This window comes from Coregonus lavaretus, assembly GCF_964263955.1.
Source record: "Coregonus lavaretus genome assembly, chromosome: 8".
Classification (NCBI taxonomy): Eukaryota; Metazoa; Chordata; class Actinopteri; order Salmoniformes; family Salmonidae; genus Coregonus; species Coregonus lavaretus.
Window position 1 is genome coordinate 1,312,374 of NC_139995.1, and position 17,650 is coordinate 1,330,023.

Sequence of the window (17,650 nt, forward strand, 5' to 3'; positions counted from 1 at the left end):
TATAAAGGTCCCACAGTTGACAGTGTATGTCAGAGCAAAAACCAAGCCATGAGGTTGAAGGAATTGTCCATAGAGCTCTGAGACAGGACTGTGTTGAGACAGATCTGGAGAAGGGTACCAAAAAATGTCTGCAGCATTGAAGGTCCGTAAGAACATAGTGGCCTCCATTAATCTTAAATGAAAGAAGTTTGGAACCTGCAAGAATCTTCCTAGAGCTGGCCGCCCCGCCATACTGAGCAATCGGGTTTGGGAGGTAATGGTCACTCTGACAGAGCTCCAGAGTTCCTCTGTGGAGATTGGAGAAACTTCCAGAAGGACAACCATCTCTGCAGCACTCCACCAACCAGGCCTTTATGGTAGAGTGGCCAGACGGAAGCCACTCCTCAGTAAAAGGCACATGACAGCCCGCTTGGAGTTTGCCAAAAGGCACCTAAGGACTCTCAGACCATGAGAAACAAGATTCTCTGGTCTGATGAAACCAAGATTGAACTCTTTGGCCTGAATGCCAAGCGTCACGTCTGGAGGAAACCTGGCACCATCCCAACAGTGAAGCATGATGGTGGGAGCATCATGCTGTGGGGATGTTTTTCAGCGGCAGGGTCTGGGAGACTAGTCAGGATCGAGGGAAAGATGAACGGAGCAAAGTACAGAGAGAGATCCTTGATGAAAACCTGCTCTAGAGCACTCAGGACCTCGGACTGGGGCGAAGGATCACCTTCCTACAGGACAACGACCCTAAGCACACAGCCAAGACAATGCAGGAGTGGCTTCAGGAAAAGTCTCAATGTCCTTGAGTGGCCCAGCCAGAGCCTGGACTTGAACATCTCTGGAGAGACCTGAAAATAGCTGTGTAGCAACTCTCCCCATCCAACCTGACAGAGCTTGAGAGGATCTGCAGAGGAGAATGGGAGAAACTTCCAAAATACAGGTGTGCAAAGCTTGTAGCGTCATACCCAAGAAGACTCGAGGCTGTAATCGCTGCCAAAGGTGCCTCAACAAAGTACTGAGTAAAGGGTCCTAATACTTACGTAAATGTGATATAGATTGATGATGGAGAAAAAAAAAAAAACTTAATCCAGGCTGTAACGTAACAAAATGTTAAATACTGAATACTTTTAGATTGCACTGTATTTCCATGACAAGTTACATATCACGTCATTGCACTCTCTTCGCTGTTTCTGCCCTTCCACCTCATTGGATAACGCTGGGCAGGCCTCTTGCTTGCCGTCACTCAAATGAGAGGGGCTGATGCTCATTGGCTAGAACTCGAATTGCTAGGGTACTGGCCCAGGTGGGGGTAAATGTAAGGAAAATGGCGCAGCACACCTTCAAGAAAACAGTCGCTTTCAAACTAGGGATTTCGTGGCTAATTGAGGTAAGACAGTAATTCTTCTCATATATTATGCATGTACAAACTACACATTGACACATCCAGCCCAAAGCGGGAGGTTTAAAAAATAATTTCTTAGGTCGCCAAAGTACCGGAGCATGTCTTTAAGGAATTATGAAGTCTAGCATTGATATCCCATAAATCTCCAATGCAAAACGTGGAACGTGTTAACCATATCAGATGACAGCAAGTGTTCTGCACCTGTTTTTCAGAGATGGCTTAAACCTTTCATTCAAGGCGGAATGGCATCTTATGTGAGGCTGGAAAAGAGAAATAATGTCATATTAGAAATGGTGCTGTAGCAGTATAACGTCAAAGATTCCAGTAAGTATCTATCAGCATCTTAACGTTATTTTAGAACTTCCCATTGAAAAACAATATCCCAAGTATAAATACAGTAATGTATACACACTTAAGAGTAACTGACACTTTTACCTACTGTGCAGAAATGAAACAAACCGATAATAATATCTGTCATAATCTGTCCAAAATATCAAATTTGTCATTTATGCTTCAAAACAAACTTGAGGTTTTAAAAATAGGTTATATTTGACAAATAATTCCATTATGTGTATAGCAAGGCATTGTTGGCAGAATTATACGGATGCAGTCAATGCATGATTAATAAAATTCACCAATAAATCGCTAGGTAGTCTAATAAATATTGCTATCAGGTTGTACATCACAGCTAGTACATTTTTTGCTGCCTCCAGCCATTCAGACGATGCACCGTTTCAGTTTCACTCACTCAATATTTGACAAAAACCGACGAAAAAAAGCAGTAATTGGGAATCTCAACAGTCTAGCTATGCAGTACGTGACTAAGACTATAGCTCAGGAGTTCCCAACCTAGGGGGCGCCAACGTTTCGTGGGGTGGGACCTTCCTTGATTTGAGTGGCAAACATTCGTTTTTTTACAGTTTGATTGTTTATACCCATCTAAAACAAAGCATAAATATGTGATGCTTTATGCTAGAAACAAGCGATAAAATGCCAGAGGAAGACGCGACTGATGCACATGGAAATATCTTTGATTTGTCTCCATGCCATTCAGAAGCTGAGCTACGACCTTCTCTAGAAGGAGCCAAAGAAATTGGACTGGGAAGTAATCTTATACAATGTGTGACTGTCGCTATCAAATCACTTTCTGTAAAAGAGAATATGCATAATTATATTGAGGGTTCATATAAAGTATCATAAAACATATGGTAGCAGAATAACATTTGGGGAAATCGGGTCGAGACTTCCTTATCCATTATTATCATCATTAACTAGTCTACCCAAAAGATGTCATGAGTCTTGTTAAACTACGTAAAATTGCAGGAAATGAGCTTCAAAACATTTTCTTAGGTCCCTCAAATTAAACAAATTCAAGCTGGTGTTTTATTTAATATCAGTAGGGTGTTAGGTGACACGACAAACAGCTCTGTAGCTCAGCTGGTAGAGCACGGCGCTTGTAACGCCAAGGTAGTGGGTTCGATCCCCGGGACCACCCATACACAAAAAAAAAAAAATGTATGCATGCATGACTGTAAGTCGCTTTGGATAAAAGCGTCTGCTAAATGGCATGGCATATTATAAACAATGGAAGCTATGCTGGAAGCTATGCGGGAAGCTATGCGGGAATCCCCCCCCCCCCCCCCAAAAAAAACGCTGTTTTCACTAAATGTCAATGTGGTTGTCAATATACATAAAGATTTTTTTTTTAAGTGGCAGTTTCCCATTTCTAAAAATCCCAATACTGGTATGATATTTATGCAATATGAGCCCAAATGTTAAACAAGTGCTGCGCAAAGAACATTAAAATCTGTGGAACAGCCCTTTTTGTGAAACCGGCGGTCTTCATATTTGCTCTTTGCGATGGGTATTCCTCAACCTTTCAGTAAGATGGATGTGACACTGTATTGCCAAGAAGTATGGGAGGGTATGGGAAAGTCCTGAGGGTGTTTCACGGTCATCGGACATCTTTTGACTGAAATTATTCAGATGTTTTCAGAGACACTAAATAAAACAAAACATAGCAGGTTACAAAGTAAAGCTTCGTAGCTACGTTTTGATGTATGGGTTGTCAGGGATTGGTCCACATTCACGTTTCACAGTCAGTATCTGGTGTGACCACCATTTGTCTCATGCAGCGCGACATCTCCTTCGCATAGAGTTGATCAGGCTGTTGATAGTGGCTTGTGGAACGCTCTCCCACTCCTCTTCAATGGTTGTGCGAAGTTGCTGGATATTGTCGGGAACTGGAACGCGGTGTCGTACACGTCGATCCAGAGCATCCCAAACGTGGTCAATGGTTGACATGTCTGGTGAGTATGCAGGCCATGGAAGAACTGGGACAGTTTTCAGCTTCCAGGAATTGTGTACAGATCCTTGCGACATGGGGCCATGCATTATCATGCTGAAACATGAGGTGATGGTGGCGGATGAATGGCAGGACAATGGGCCTCAGGATCATCACGGTATCTTTGTGCATACAAATTGCCATAGATAAAATGCAATAGTGTTCATTGTCCGTAGCTTATGCCTCTAAAACGAGGTTGGAGGCGGCTTATGGTAGAGAAATGAACATTCACTTCTCTGGCAAAAGCTCTGGTGGTCATTCCTGCAGTCAGCATGCCAATTGCACGCTCCCTCAAAACTTGAGACATCTGTGGCATTGTGTTGCGTGACAAAACTGCACATTTTAGAGTGGCCTTTTATTGTCCCGAGCACAAGGTGCACCTGTGTAATGATCATGCTGTTTAATCAGCTTCTTGATATACCATTCCTGTCAGGTGGATGGATTATCTTGGCAAATGAGAAATGCTCATTAACAGGGATGTAAACAAATTTGAGAGAAATAAGCTTTTTGTGCAATATGGAACATTTCTGGGATCTTATATTTCAGCTCATGGAAGATGGGACCAACATTTTACATGTTGCGTTTATATTTCTGTTCAGTGTAGAATTTTCACAAATTCCAGACTCTACATCATTTCCAAACATTCTATGAATTTATGTAAACATGAAAAGTAGCACATTATGTGCTTACTGGTCATAAAATGTGTCATTCTTCCCGAGGGTGTATATCAGGGATACTCAACTACTATTTGAGAAGGTCCGGTCACACAACTTTCCTAGGTGGCAAAGTTCCCGGATGGATATTGTAATTTATCGGCGTAGTAACAAACCCCCACCTCGCAACCCTCACCCCTCTTGTTGGCGAGAGAACATTTTGCCATTTTAAAGCTAATTTCCTGCGATTCTACATATTTTGCCATGTCTTGTGTGTTCATATGATACCCGAGTGACTCAACAAACTCAAAATGGGGGCTCACTTGGGGTCGAGGCCCCTGGACACGTAATCTGGCTATGATAACTACAAGATTTAGATAGGTAAGTTAGGCTAACCAGCTATCTAGTTAACATTGATTAGTATCAAATCAAATTTTATTGGTCACATGCGCCGAATACAACAGGTGCAGACATTACAGTGAAATGCTTACTTACAGCCCTTAACCAACAGTGCATTTATTTTTAACAAAAAAAGTTAAAATAAAACAACAAAAAAAGTGTTGAGAAAAAAAAGAGCAGAAGTAAAATAAAATAACAGTAGGGAGGCTATATATACAGGGGGGTACCGGTGCAGAGTCAATGTGCGGGGGCACCGGCTAGTTGAAGTAATATGTACATGTGGGTAGAGTTAAAGTGACTATGCATAAATAATTAACAGAGTAGCAGCAGCGTAAAAAGGATGGGGTGGGGGGGGCAGTGCAAATAGTCCGGGTAGCCATGATTAGCTGTTCAGGAGTCTTATGGCTTGGGGGTAGAAGCTGTTGAGAAGTATTTTGGACCTAGACTTGGCACTCCGGTACCGCTTGCCGTGCGGTAGCAGAGAGAACAGTCTATGACTAGGGTGGCTGGAGTCTTTGACAATTTTGAGGGCCTTCCTCTGACACCGCCTGGTAGTAGTTGATCAACTGGACATTTCTGATAGCTCTCTAAGGTCTGTCAGTGAATGACAGAGGAAAACTGCCCACGCACTACCAAATTTCAAAATCGCACCTTGTTTATTGTACTATTACAGTCAACGGCATTGACCCCGTTCTGGGTCCCGATCCGGACCGCGGTCCGCCTGTTGAGTATGGCTAGTGTATATGAACAATTTGTATGTGATTTAATGGTGCTAAAACGGTGACAGTTCCTCTTTAAGTGTAAAAAAGCAAAATAGTTTTTCTTACACTTATCTGCGCATTCAAAAAAACCAACAGCCTACAAAAGGTGATTTGTTACGTCATCGGCCGCAACCACCCCTGTAGGGCAGGGGTTCCCAAAAATGTTTGGCCCACAACCCCATTTTGATATCAGAAAATGTTCATGTGATCAAAGGTCATGAAGTTGACTGCAAGTTTCTGCAGCTCCTCAAAAACTTCAAAGTGCAGCCATCGCCTGCATTGTGGGAGGCTCCATTGTCAACCAATCATTAGGGCGTTTTTGTTTGACCCACACGAACGTGACCAAAGATGTGACTGAAACAGGAACCGACTTTGCCACAATTAATGTATACAATGAATATATACATTGTACAATGTAGGATACACACATATGATTTCAGTTTGTTAGTCTGTGGTATGGAGGTTAGAGATATATATTTTATATATAATTACACAAAAACTCTTAAACAATGGCACTACTTTGACACTGCCATGTTGATCTGAGCCTTGCCATTTGAAAAGCACAACAGTGGCCGACTTTCAGCTGTCGCAGATGCACCTCCCCCGACTTCACTCATCGACTTTCGTCTAGTCGGCTGCATTCGCCAAACAACTCGAGCACCCTCATTGTCAGGTAAATCACATGATAAGAGGTGAAAAGGAGGCTGTATGGCAACTTTAATAGCCTACTCAGAACATAGACTGAGTCAAGTGTTGAACGTGAGCAAATCGCTCATGATTTTATGAAAGTCGGATGGTGAAAAAAGTAGGATCTCTAAACGGATGAAAGCAGGGGCCTCAAACATACAGCCCACGGGCCAAATGCCGCTTCAACAACTAAAAGCCACGCGCTGTGACATAAGACGACTATGCATTACAAACGGATGGAGTGGCTATGCCTGTTTCTTGGGCTCAATCTTAACCCTACCTTTCCTTTCATACAGATTTTTTTTAGTGGAAAAGGGAAATGAAGCAACCTCTGAATGACGATGCCTAAAACTTGTGAGTTTCTCATGGTGTCAGAAATGATCACTCACCTGTCAATTAGAGAGTCTCTCATTGTGGTAGCGATGGCGCTGGGCTGAGCCTCGCTCAGTCTGAACACACTCTCGATGACAGACAGCTCTGTGCTGGTGGTGTCCAGCCCAGTGAAGGCACACCAGTCGTTTACCACCATCCCTGCGGCGATGACCTCGCTACCACGGTTCACTGTTCCAGCCTGTGGAGGGGCCAGAGAGGAGGAGAATTGGGAACGACTCAAGAACTCAGCACCAACTTCATGCAACGTGCCCCCCTGGGCACTTAAGTAGATAAAAAAACAAAAACAATATGGAGAAATGTCCACTTAGCCTATCATAGGACAAGGTAGATCTATTACCACATTGCTTATATGTATCAGATTGATTCAGATCTACATGAGCCTTGCAGTCGGGGCTAAGGACGATGTACAAATGAGCATAAGCAGCATCACTCACCACCAGAGGCACTTGGAGTAGGGAGGAGAGCTCATCCTGGTCTTCTATGGATGTCTTGGGGTGTACCAGTCCCCCCTGATTGCTGAAGGCACAGTAGCTCCCCACTAGAACTTGCTCTGCTACTGTCTGCCGGAACACCTCCACCTTCAGACTGTCTGCCAGGATCTCCTCAGTCTCCTAAACAAACATGGGAAGTGTGTCAACGTCCCCTACATCAGACAATGTACTAGGGATGACCATAAAAATCTATTGTGTTCAAGTACACATTAAAATAATTCAGAGGACTCCAATGTTAGTGTTTTAAAATGTGAAATGGGGCTGGCTGAAGGGAATAAGTTTGCAGTATGTTCCAATGACTGGTTGTTCCAATACACCTCAAAAACGTAACATTTACATTTTAGTCATTTAGCAGACGCTCTTACCCAGAGCGACTTACAGTTAGTGAGTGCATACATTCTTTTTTCATACTGGCCCCCCGTGGGAATCGAACCCACAACCCTGGCGTTGCAAACGCCATGCTCTACCAACTGAGCTCCATCCCTGCCGGCCATTCCCTCCCCTACCCTGGACGACGCTGGGCCAATTGTGTGCCACCCCTTGGGTAACATATTTGCACGGCACTTGACATATTCCACAAACATCTTAGCGTTTGAAATTGTGACATAAATGTAACCTGCTAAAATAGTTGCATTTGAAAATAAACTTTTGATGTATGAATGAGGTATATAGTAATGATGTTACGTTGGATACCGGATCTCCGAGGCATGCGCCGAAATCGCTAAACAGTGTGCCGATGCCTGTATCACTTTATCAGAATCACGTGATCAATGACGTCCGAGGCTTTGTTTCGCTGAACAACCACGTGATTGGTTTGTTATAAGAGAAAAAGGCTACCCTGCGCACGCGCTACGGTGTGTGGGACGTCATCTATAATAATATGCCTGCTCTCAATTTCTTTGACCAGCAGGTGCCACTAGTGTTGATCAAAGCCTTGCGTAATGAAGGGCCATGAGTGTGCAAAGAGAGTGCAAAAACAAAACATTTATAAAATACAAGATAATCCGTGTAGCCATGTTGTTAGCTATTAATATAAAACAAAAATATAAAATCGCAACATGCAACAACTTCAAAGAGTTACAGTTCATGTAAGGAAATCAGTCAATTGAAATAAATTCATTACGCCCCTAATCTATGGACTTCACATGACTGGGAATACAGATATGCATCTGTTGGTCACATACCTTTAAAAAAAAAAACTAGGGGGGCCTCCCAAGTGGGTGGGGGGGGGGGCACTGTTCACAACATTGACGTCAGCAAACCGCTCGTCCACACGACACCACAGTTTGGGAACCACTGACTTAAATGCCATCTGCCCAGCACAGTTGAAACCGGGATTCATCCATGAAGTGCACACTTCTCCAGCGTGCCAGTGACCATCGAAGGTGAGCATTTGCCTGGTGGTGTCTTTTAATTTTTTTAAGGTCTATGTCCCTAGAGTTGGAAAATGTGTGATAGCAGTGCAGCTTTCTCTGTTATCACTCTTCCTTTCATCCCTCCATCCCATTCCTTTTTCCCCAATGTCAATATACAACAAATTATTGCTCACTTATACCCTTTAAACATATATCATTGGAAAGCTTTGATACACAGCTATCCATCAGACACATTTTCGTAATGTTCAGGTCAACAGGACTTTGACTTCCAGGATACATATCAGAATTACCTGTATACACTTATTTAAAAAGGAAACCGTAGTACATTTTAAAACTAGTTGAACAAATGGGTCTGAAAGGTCATGAAATTACCTTTCAAATTGTATATAATATAACCAATCGCCCATATTGTACAATTGACATTAGAATTTTCAGAAAACAGCAATTCGGACAGCTTTTTGGGCAAATTCTTACCATAAATATAGGCGATTTTTAAACCACAGTTATAGCTAGCTGGTGTTTTCAAAGTTGGTTATATTATATACAGTGGGGAGAACAAGTATTTGATACACTGCCGATTTTGCAGGTTTTCCTACTTACAAAGCATGTAGAGGTCTGTAATTTTTATCATAGGTACACTTCAACTGTGAGAGACGGAATCTAAAACAAAAATCCAGAAAATCACATTGTATGATTTTTAAGTAATTAATTTGCATTTTATTGCATGACATAAGTATTTGATCACCTACCAACCAGTAAGAATTCCAGCTCTCACAGACCTGTTAGTTTTTCTTTAAGAAGCCCTCCTGTTCTCCACTCATTACCTGTATTAACTGCACCTGTTTGAACTCGTTACCTGTATAAAAGACTCCTGTCCACACACTCAATCAAACAGACTCCAACCTCTCCACAATGGCCAAGACCAGAGAGGCTGGGATGGGCTACAGGACAATAGGCAAGCAGCTTGATGAGAAAGGAAACAACTGTTGGCGCAATTATTAGAAAATGGAAGAAGTTCAAGATGACGGTCAATCACCCTCGGTCTGGGGCTCCATGCAAGATCTCACCTCGTGGGGCATCAATGATCATGAGGAAGGTGAGGGATCAGCCCAGAACTACACGGCAGGACCTGGTCAACGACCTGAAGAGAGCTGGGACCACAGTCTCAAAGAAAACCATTAGTAACACACTACGCCGTCATGGATTAAAATCCTGCAGCACACGCAAGGTCCCCCTGCTCAAGCCAGCGCATGTCCAGGCCCGTCTGAAGTTTGCCAATGACCATCTGGATGATCCAGAGGAGGAATGGGAGAAGGTCATGTGGTCTGATGAGACAAAAAATAGAGCTTTTTGGTCTAAACTCCAATCGCCGTGTTTGGAGGAAGAAGAAGGATGAGTACAACCCCAAGAACACCATTCCAACCGTGCAGCATGGAGGTGGAAACATCATTCTTTGGGGATGCTTTTCTGCAAAGGGGACAGGACGACTGCACCGTATTGAGGGGAGGATGGATGGGGCCATGTATCGCGAGATCTTGGCCAACAACCTCCTTCCCTCAGTAAGAGCATTGAAGATGGGTCGTGGCTGGGTCTTCCAGCATGACAACGACCCGAAACACACAGCCAGGGCAACTAAGGAGTGGCTCCGTAAGAAGCATCTCAAGGTCCTGGAGTGGCCTAGCCAGTCTCCAGACCTGAACCCAATAGAAAATCTTTGGAGGGAGCTGAAAGTCTGTATTGCCCAGCGACAGCCCCGAAACCTGAAGGATCTGGAGAAGGTCTGTATGGAGGAGTGGGCCAAAATCCCTGCTGCGGTGTGTGCAAACCTGGTCAAGACCTACAGGAAACGTATGATCTCTGTAATTGCAAACAAAGGTTTCTGTACCAAATATTAAAGTTCTGCTTTTGTGATGTATCAAATACTTATGTCATGCAATAAAATGCAAATGAATTACTTAAAAATCATACAATGTGATTTTCTGGATTTTTGTTTTAGATTCCGTCTCTCACAGTTGAAGTGTACCTATGATAAAAAGTACAGACCTGTACATGCTTTGTAAGTAGGAAAACCTGCAAAATCGGCAGTGTATCAAATACTTGTTCTCCCCACTGTATATAATTTAAAAGGTAATTTCATGACCTTACAGAGCCACTTGTCAAACAAAGTTTAAAACGTATCTGAGTTTCCTTTTTAAACGCAATTTATACGGTAATTATTACTAGCGCGCCCCACAGTTTGGGAACCACTGACTTAAATGCTTACAAAAATACCCCCATTGAAAAACATTTAAAATCAAAAGACACGAGTTGGCATATCAGATTTCAAATAGCCTAATTACACCAGCAAAATTGGTAAGAAGTTAAATAATATGAGAAATAACAGAGATTAGAACACTAATTAGTCTATATTTTAGCCCCTTGTAGGGGATGGGAATTGTTCCGAGTGGCGCAGTGGTCTAAGGCACTGCATCGCAGTGTTAACTGTGCCACCAGAGATCCTGGTTCGAATCCAGGCTCTGTCGCAGCCGGCCGCGACCGGGAGACCCATGGGGCGGCGCACAATTGGCCCAGCGTCGTCCAGGGTAGGGGAGGGAATGGCCGGCAGGGATGTAGCTCAGTTGATAGAGCATGGCGTTTGCAACGCCAGGGTTGTGGGTTTGATTCCCACGGGGGGCCAGTATAAAAAAAAAAAAAAAAAAAAAAGATCTATTCGCTAACTGTAAGTCGCTCTGGATAAGAGCGTCTGCTAAATGACTAAAATGTAAATGTAAAATGTTCTAATGACTTACATCAGCTATTGTGAAAGACAAAAAAAAATGGAACAGATAAATCTCCTTAAGACAAGATGACATACGCTAAATCTGCCCCTAACACCCAACCCAAATTAACTTTCAATGTATTGTCCCCCCAGACCCACTAGAATCCGTTAGACATTTGGGTTCACAATGTGATTGGGCAAAATAATGTTCCTAATACAGTCAGACCAATCAGGTCACACTACCAAATGCCCTGCTGAACGCTGCCTTTTTCAATGTAACAGCCTAATGAACCTAGTGCTAAATTGCCAATGACCAACTGAGGTGAATAATGTAGCCTATGGATCTAGGCTCATGCAAATGGGGGATTGAATAACTAGTAGCAGGCTATATTAATCACATGCTGTCAGAAGGAAGCACTCTGCGACAGGAGTGACAGCAAATTCATTTGTTGACAATTATGTGTACAAAACAGTGCTACAAGTTGCCGTGCTGCTCTTTTGACAATTGAGTTCATTAACTTTGTTCAGCGGAGAACCAACATGCCTGTCCAGTATGCGCCACTCAAATCGTGAGGGCAATTTCTTTACAAACGCGCATCCAATCGCCTTGGTCCCAGGCCCTTTACTAAACGAATCACAAGTTTCAATCTGCCACGGTTCACAGTGTGGTGGCAGAAAATGGTGGATCTCCCAGGTGAAGCTGCCGAGGTTACAATGCTTATGATGTAGAATTGCAGGCGCATATGCTCCCATTTCAAAGCAATTTGGAGGCACAGTTGAAAGTTAACGCACTGAATTCGAAAATAAAAGCAGTACTTTCTTCAATGTGTGAGAAATAAGTGTGGCGTGTGAAGAGGGTCAAATGCGTGTCTCACGCCCAATGCGTGAGAGTTGGCAGCACTGCAATCATGCATGACAAACGTAAGCGGTATGAGGCAAGTGACAGTTGTTTTTTTCTCACCCTGTCCAGATCAGGATGCACCAGCGCCACATAGTCATTACAGGCTACGACATTCCCCAGTGCTGAGAGCCTCTCCTCTACCCTCTGGATCTTCACCGTGTCTGGAAGACAATTCCTAATGTGCTGCAGCTCCTGGTCCGTGGTGTTGTTGGGCACCAGGAGTCCATGACGATTCCCTGAAGAGCAAACATAGTGTGTAAGTAGTTGAGCAGGGTTCGCTGGGCTAAGTGCAAAAATTGTTTTAAATTTAGCACATTCATCATGACAGTCAATTACCTAAATTATTTTCAGAAAATATAAAGAACATAATTGGTCTTACATAAAGCGTAATTGATTATTCCACTCTCCTGTTGAACTGATGACATTGCTTTGTGTTTCTTTGTGCACTTGCACAAAGCCTAGCTGTTTGACCTTCAACGTTAATCTGTTATACTCACCCACACACATTCTTCCAATTATCCGACATCCTGCTATTGAGGCATGTACAACTGGGATGGTTTCTGACAACTCGCCTTCAAAGACACTGTAATCATAAATTACATGTTACCATGACAGAAATAGAGCCCCACAGCGAAGGTGTCATAATACTCATAAAACCTGGCGGTCAAACAGGGAAATGGTTCCAATCGTTTTTACACCATTCGTTTTCCCCATAGGGGATTTTAGAAACGTAAAATAAGGGCTTACCCTGGCGTGACGTTTTGATAACCATGTTAATCTCTCTCGGACAAGGTGACATTTATCAACATATTCGGCTCTATTTACTCTCAGATTCTAAAATCCTAATTAGCATCAAAGTAGACATCATGCAAAACTACAAATCCCTGCAAGCTCCTGCACGCCATCTCTACTGATAGAGTGGAGGCTTCTGAGTGGAGGACGGCTCATAATAATAGCCGGAACAGAGCAAATGGAATGGCATCAAACACATGGAAACTATGTGTTTGATACCCCGCACATTGACTCTGCAACGGTACCCCCCTGTATATATAGCCTCCCTACTGTCACTTTATTTTACTTCTGCTCTTTTTTTCTCAACACTTTTTTTGTTGTTGTTTTATTCTTACTTTTTTGCTTAAAATAAATGCACTGTTGGTTAAGGGCTGTAAGTAAGCATTTCACTGTAATGTCTGCACCTGTTGTATTCGGCGCATGTGACCAATAAAATTTGATTTGATTTGATTTGATACCATTCCACTCATTCCACTCCAGCCATTACCACGAGCCCATCCTCCCCAATTAAGGTGCCACCAACCTCCTGTGAGCCGATACCTTTGCTAACAGGTATTGTGTCAATTTAAAACTTGCAGTAGACAATTCACAGAATTGTCAATTTAAAGAAATGTAGCCAATTTATTCTTTACTACATTTAGCTAACATTAGATAGTTAATCCAGAAATTCCTACCTTTGCCTCGATTCGGCAGCCTCGTCCAGATAATCATGGCATTTGTAGTTCTTTATGATAGCCACATTAGCATCTAATAAGCATTTCATTTTTGGGAGGTAAATTCAGGTGAATATATTGATAAGTCACCTTGTCCTAGAGAGATTTCTACTGTTATCAAAACGTCATGACAGGGTAAGCCTACACAAAACACAGCCCTTATTTTAAGAGTAAAATCCCCTATGGGAAAAATGAATGGTGGAAAAACAATTGGAACCATTTCCCTGTTTGACCGCTAGGGTATTATGACTTATACTATGGTACTCTATGCTCATTTATAACAACATTCCCTGGAGAAAGCTGACAATACTCTCTGTAAGCTTTCAATACAATACAAATGTACTTGTCCATTTGTTATGGAATTTACTCTTATGCTCTGTTCTCTTGATCAAGCCAGGTGACGTAAATGTGACGTAAATGTGAGTGTCCAACCCAAAGTGCTGTTTCATGAGCGTGACTCAGGAAAAAAAAAGTGTGCTTTGAATGACAATCACCTGTCTTTATCAATGAGAGAAGATCGGAAATGGAAAATATGGTGGCGTATAAATTGTGATTACTTCATGGCGTAAAATTAATTTCATTTAATGGAGCATTTCCTAAATTCCTACGTTCCACATACAACTAGCAATGGGAGTTTAGAAGTCACCGGTGTCTTCCAAGGCGAAAATTAGGGAAGTATCACCAAATCAAGGTTTTAAATGGGCTATCGGATCAACCTCAAGCACAAGCTAGTTAGCGTAGCTATGCCGCTGGAGGTTCGATCTGATCAGCTAGCTAACTACGTCTGGAAGAGAAGCCACATCTCTTACCTGTAGAAGTTCTCTGACCCGCCAATTGCAACTAGACAATATGTGTTTGTTAATTTGGCGAAGCAGCCTATTTCGTTGTTCTTCTCGAAAGATGCCCTGACAGCCATGTTGAAGTTTTACAGTTGACAGAACTTTTCTGAAACAAAATAAAATACCCGTCAAGATGATTACACACTTGCTACTGTTAGCTAACTATCAATGAGTTACTACTAGCCAAGCCAATCTACTCATTAAATAGCTCTAATCTCAGTTAGCCCAATTTGGCAATTTAGCTTATTATAAGATGTAGAGTATCCAACGATGATTATACAACTACAATGGCACATAGCTACAAATATGACAACTACCACCACATTAATTGCAATAAATTACGACGCAATGCATTTGGCTAACGTTAGCAATCTAGCTAGTGGAGTGGAAGTTGCCTCAAATTTACAAGTTGAGTAACGTTAACTGAACACATTTTCCAAGACCACGGGCTGGTTCCCATACATACTACAGTTATAGAGCTACATTTTAATGTTTACCAGATCTGTTTGACAAATCGGATTAGCTATAACAATAACTTTACCTTCTCACGGTTTGTGGCCTCACAGCAAGCGTGGATACCTTATTTTCCCCCACACGTGTTCACTTCCTCGTCAACGTCATGGCGTAGACCCCGACACCCAACGCATGCCTTGTGTTTGGCACTTTCAATGCCGCGTTCAAACTACTGGGAACTCGGAACTCTCCCGACTTCAGTAAGTTCAGGACAACTGGGAAAAATCGTTTTGAACTATTATCCATTTCGGAATTCCAAGTCGGAAACGGGGGTTCTTCCTAGAGCTCTGGCTTTCTGACCTGAAGTATGATTCGATTTATTTGACCATTTTAAAAGACAATACAACCACACAGTACAATGCCATTAAAATCATTGTGGATGACACAAAAAAGTTTTTAAAAACATTTCCATTGTGATCCATTGTGACACAATATTATAACATGAGAACAAAATTAATCTCATCAATAGGGAGGAAACCGTGAAAGGAATAAAATAGATTACTGACGTCTTGCTCCCGGACAAGCTAAACACCTTCTTCGCCCGCTTCGAGTATAACACAGTACCACTGACGTGGCCCGCTCCCAAAGACATTTACATTTTACATTTTAGTCATTTAGCAGACGCTCTTATCCAGAGTGACTTACAGTTAGTGAATACATATTTTTTTTATACTGGCCCCCCGTGGGAATCGAACCCACAACCCTGGCGTTGCAAACGCCATGCTCTATCAACTGAGCTACATCCCTGCCGGCCATTCCCTCCCCTACCCTGGACGACGCTGGGCCAATTGTGCGCCGCCCATGGGCTTTCGTTCTCCGTGGCCGACGTGAGTAAGACATTTAAGCGTGTTAACCCTCGCAAGGCTGCAGGCCCAGACGGCATCCCTAGCCGCGTCCTCAGAGCATGCACAGACCAGCTGGCTGGAGAGTTTGCGGACATATTCAATCTCTCCCTATCCCAGTCTGCTGTCCCCACTTGCTTCAAGATGTCCACCATTGTTCCTGTACCCAAGAAAGCAAAGGTAACTGAACTAAATGACTATTGCCCCGTAGCACTCACTTCTGTTATCATGAACTACTTTGAGAGGCTAGATAAGGATCATCTCATCTCCACATTACCTGACACCTAAGACCCACTCTAATTTGCATACCGCCCCAATAGACCACAGACGTTGCAATCGCACTGCACACTGCCCTACCCCATCTGGACAAGAGGAATACCTATGTAAGAATGCTGTTCATTGACTATAGCTCAGCCTTCAACACCATAGTAACCTCAAGCTCATCATTAAGCTCAGGGCCCTGTGTCTGAACCCCGCCCTGTGCAACTGGGTCCTGGACTTCCTGACGGGCTGCCACCAGGTGGTGAAGGTAGGAAACAACACCTCTACTACGCTGATCCTCAACACAGGGGCCCCACAAGGGTGCGTGCTCAGCCCCCTCCTGTACTCCCTGTTCACCCATGACTGCGTGGCCATGCACACCTCCAACTCAATCATCAAGTTTGCAGACGACACAACAGTAGTGGGCCTGATTACCAACAATGACGAGACAGCCTACAGGGAGGAGGTGAGGGCCCTGGCGGAGTTGTGCCAGGAAAATAACCTCTCACTCAACGTAAAAAAAACGAAGGAGCTGATCGTGGACTTCCGGAGACAGCAGAGGGAGCACTCTTACTCATGAAGGCCGTCAAATTCCACGTGACCGTTTAGTCATGGTAATTAGGCTTCTCCAAGCTCTGATGCTGCTGATGGTCATTAGAAGCCTACCAAACTTGCTAACTGCTGTCACGGATCCCCCCGGTACTGCTGCTCATTCCGTTTACCAGCTCTGGAGGTCTATGTCACCAGCCTTCTAGGCGTCACTGACCTGGTTCATTACCACCAACCCCGGAATGTCTTGTCTCATTACGCACACCTGGATCCCATTCCCCCTGATCAGCATGTGTACAGTCATGGTCAAAAGTTTTGAGAATGACACAAATACTAATTTTCACAGTCTGCTGCCTCAGTTTTGATGATGGCAATTTGCATATACTCCAGAATGTCATGAAGAGTGATCAGATGAATTGCAATTCATTGCAAAGTCCCTCTTTGCCATGAAAATGAACGTAATCCCAAAAAACATTTCCACTGCATTTCAGCCCTGCCACAAAAGGACCAGCTGCCATCATGTCAGTGATTCTCTCGTTAACACAGGTGAGAGTGTTGACGAGGACAAGGCTGGAGATCACTCTGTCGTGCTGATTGAGTTAGAATAACAGACTGGAAGCTTTAAAAGGAGTGTGGTGCTTGAAATCATTGTTCTTCCTCTGTTAACCATGGTTACCTGCAAGGAAACACGTGCCATCATCATTGCTTTGCACAAAAAGGGTTTCACAGGCAAGGATATTGCTGCTAGTAAGATTCTACCTAAATCATCCATTTATCGGATCATCAAGAACTTAAAGGAGAGAGGTTCAATTGTTGTGAAAAAGGCGTCAGGGCGCCCAAGAAAGTCCAGCAAGCGCCAGGACCGTCTCCTAAAGTTGATTCAGCTGCGGGATCGGGGCACCACCAGTGCAGAGCTTGCTCAGGAATGGCAGCAGGCAGGTGTGAGTGCATCTGCATGCACAGTGAGGCGAATACTTTTGGAGGATGG

At 43.3% G+C, this 17,650-nt stretch overlaps 1 protein-coding gene across 1 annotated transcript; it reads right to left on the reverse strand.

The window, feature by feature from the left end:
• Nucleotides 1-989: 989 nt before the first annotated feature.
• Nucleotides 990-15,125, reverse strand: LOC311133919 (eukaryotic translation initiation factor 6-like). Its single transcript, XM_084167535.1, has 7 exons — nucleotides 15,039-15,125; nucleotides 14,468-14,603; nucleotides 12,651-12,736; nucleotides 12,214-12,389; nucleotides 7,062-7,238; nucleotides 6,624-6,805; nucleotides 990-1,650 (listed from the first exon to the last, which is right to left on the reverse strand). Exons 2-7 carry the CDS (start codon nucleotides 14,572-14,574, stop codon nucleotides 1,641-1,643), a joined length of 738 nt encoding a protein of 245 aa, XP_084023661.1. The 5' UTR covers nucleotides 14,575-14,603; nucleotides 15,039-15,125; the 3' UTR covers nucleotides 990-1,640.
• Nucleotides 15,126-17,650: the final 2,525 nt, after the last annotated feature.